General features: G+C 49.4%; 1 protein-coding gene across 1 annotated transcript; it reads right to left on the bottom strand.

Moving 5' to 3' along the window:
- LOC123075444 (uncharacterized) lies at nt 1-1,307 on the bottom strand. The gene is made up of 2 exons (XM_044498047.1): nt 683-1,307; nt 1-565 (listed from the first exon to the last, which is right to left on the bottom strand). Exons 1-2 carry the CDS (start codon nt 1,158-1,160, stop codon nt 483-485), a joined length of 561 nt encoding a protein of 186 aa, XP_044353982.1. The 5' UTR covers nt 1,161-1,307; the 3' UTR covers nt 1-482.
- Between the last annotated feature and the right edge of the window lie 1,801 nt (nt 1,308-3,108).

The raw sequence follows: 3,108 nt of genomic DNA, 5'->3' as shown, positions 1-3,108 counted from the left end.
TAAAGAATGAAACCAATGTTAACAGGTCAAACGAATTAATAAATAAATAAATATTCTAGGTCAACCAATCAGTATATATCCAAAAGAGTATATACAACTCCCTGATCTAAATTTCTTTACAAGAGAGCATGAATCAGTCACCATATATCACCATATCCAAAAGTAAGGTCCAAGGAGATAATCGACTTGTCAAAGGTCAACGCCCAGTCCTCCTTGGCACCAGAAGAATGGTCGTTGTCCGCCGTCTCTCCTTGGTGCGAACCCAAGCTTGCAGACCTAGACCTGCACATTTACAGTTGGAAATGGACAAATGGTCAATGGCTGTCAATTATGAAGTGGTTAATTAAGCTACTGATGTCGTAGTGGGTAATTAAGCTACTAATTAAGCTACTGATGGAATATTCCTTCGGTCCCATAATATAAAAACTTTTTTAACACTACACTAGTGCTATAGGGTGGAGGGAGTATTGTAGAACATGTGATCACTGGGCACGTAACACTTGCCTCTTTCTTTTCTTCTGGAAGAAGCGCGTGGAGGACGAAGCCGGTGCCTGAGGCAGCGCATCTGCACATAAAAAGGTCGATCTCAGGCCAGTGAACTGAATGTATGCAATGCATGGGTTAGTTCATGAAGGCAAATTAAGATTGAGACGACGCTACGTACGACGGCGTACATATATACCTTGAATGAAGTTGGCGGAAAGGCGTCCATGATCTCCGGCGGCCGGCGCATGGCCGCCAGCATCCACTAGCTCGTCCCCTCTTTCGAAGATGATGCGGCCGGCAGAGTCGACCTCAGGCACAACCCGAAGATCCTCCACCCACTCCACCACCCACTTGGCCACGTCGAGGCCGTCGTAGTCGTCAGCCGGCGCCGCCGCCGCCTCCCGTAGGGCGGCCACGTCGAGGCCGTCGTCGTCGTCAGCCGGCGCCGCCGCCGCCTCCCGTAGGGCCGCCCGCTTCTCACAGCAGCTGCTGTTGGCGTGCCGGCGTAGGTGCGAGGTCCCGTGCTTCTTTGAGCAGGCTTGTAGCTTGGTGCCGCACCTGTTGCACGTCGCCATGGCACGCTCTCCGGCGGGGCCGGAGACGATGACGGGGTGGAAGTCGTTCCACACCGAGGGTTTGCGCCTCCCCGTGTTGCCGTGGTTCGCCGACGCCATGATCCAAGCTCCTTGCTCCACTGCACGTACGCCGCGGTGCGTAGCTAAGCTAAACGACCGGCGGCGAGGAGGAAGGGGAGCACGTGGCCGGCCGTCGATAGGGAGAGAGAGAGAGAGGGCTTAGTTAGGCTTGTTCGCTGTTGTCTGGTGAGATGGCAAGGGTGGCTGGTGGCTGGTGGCATGTGTTATATATATAGACGCCACGCCACGTACGGGCCAACCAAAAAACAGGCCCGATCGAGGGCGTGCAAGTATCTACGTATCTATCTATCGCTCCATGCATGCAACTAGAACAGGAGACTGGATTTTCTCATGAGAAGGTGGCCAGAGACGCTGGGCCGCCACCAACCACGCCAGCTCTGGTAAGGAACATTCTAAACGCACGGGGTTTTACGACGGTTACGGGCCTCTGATCGATAATACAGAACGCGCGTTGCACGTTGCTTTTGCTTATCGCGCGCGCGCGCGGCCGACGTCCGTGCTACGAACCTTCCTGCTGCGTACATTCTCACATGTTGTCTCTTCCTCGGGCCTTGGTGAGTAACACACACACTAGTCAAGTTTCACGTTTGAACTGGGTCGAGTGTGCAAGTGGAGTGGGGGAATGTATATAGCTCGCTGCTTACCGCGCGTGCGTGCATGTGTTCGTTCGCCCGGCCGACGTCCAGGCCGCGAAACTTCGCGCGTTCCTCTTTCATGTTTTGCACATGGGTCTTTGAATTCAGTCGACTATGCAGCAACAATTCCATCTGCAACTACGTACTTATTCAAAGTGGGGTCCCATCACAGCATATGTGGTGAAATTGGACTTGATCCACATGGCTTCCTTCTCCTTCTCTTTTCTTTTCCTTTGGGGATAATAGTAGGACGAGTTCTTTGGTAAGTCCAAATCATACCACGTGCAAATTCCTGTGGTGCAAAATTTAAACATAAAAATAGAAGGGAAACATGCAGTTATTTATAGTTGCGTAGAAACACATACTGCACTCAGCCCTGTGGAACCAAGCCAACGACACCATGGGATACTCCAGTTGACTCGTTTTGTAATACACTACTATTACGCACAAAATAGTAGTAGTAGTAGTAATAATAATAATAATACACTACTGGTATAATTTAATAAGGTTAGTAGCATTCCACTACTTCAAGGACTTGTACATAAGGGAAGGCCGGGAGAGGGGGGTGGGTGGGCAGAGACTACGTTGTAATATTCTCAGCTAATATCAAGGAGTTATTTTCCCTGTTACGAGCATAATATTTTCATCATGGGTTTTCACGCAACCTTGACTAGGAGTCTAGAATTGTCATTGGTGATATTCTGTTCAGCGGCTTGTGGTTGGTTGGATTCTAAATTTTCAGCACTGGAAAAGGGGGCTTAAGGGAACCAACTTGTAATTGGATAGTCATAAGAGCAGTAGTATTCTAGCCCACCAGAGATCAAACTGTTAATCTACAGTGTTTCTCAAACCAAAAGACGGAATTCAAAGTTGAAAAAGAAAACAATATATTTAATCGTTTCCTTTATTGTTTAACTATCAAAAGTATAGCTAAAATTATGTATAACTGGAACAAAAGATAAAATAAGACGCCTAATTCCCTTTTACGAGCTAGGGCAGTACGCATTACCGCATTAGAGCAAACAGAAGCGTGCGGCAAGCTGCCCTGCCGCCTGCCGGCAATTAGCATTCACGCTGATCGTCGGCGCGCGGCTGGCGAGTGCGTCGCTGTAAAGTTTGCGGCGCGCGGGTGGAGGAGACGAAACGATCACACACCGTTGCGTCTGGCAGCTGGTTCGATCTGCATTTCTGTTGGGCTAGCTAGGCGGCCAGCAAATGGCATATATACTCTTATGAGGGTAGTGGTGTGTCCATTGCCCAAAGGGTGCCCGGAAATCCATGCATACAAATACAGTACTATACAAGGGATCATAGTTTTTGTGCACGTTTAT

This window comes from Triticum aestivum, chromosome 3D, assembly GCF_018294505.1.
Source record: "Triticum aestivum cultivar Chinese Spring chromosome 3D, IWGSC CS RefSeq v2.1, whole genome shotgun sequence".
Lineage (NCBI taxonomy): Eukaryota > Viridiplantae > Streptophyta > Magnoliopsida > Poales > Poaceae > Triticum > Triticum aestivum.
This window is presented reverse-complemented; position numbering and strand designations above follow the sequence as displayed.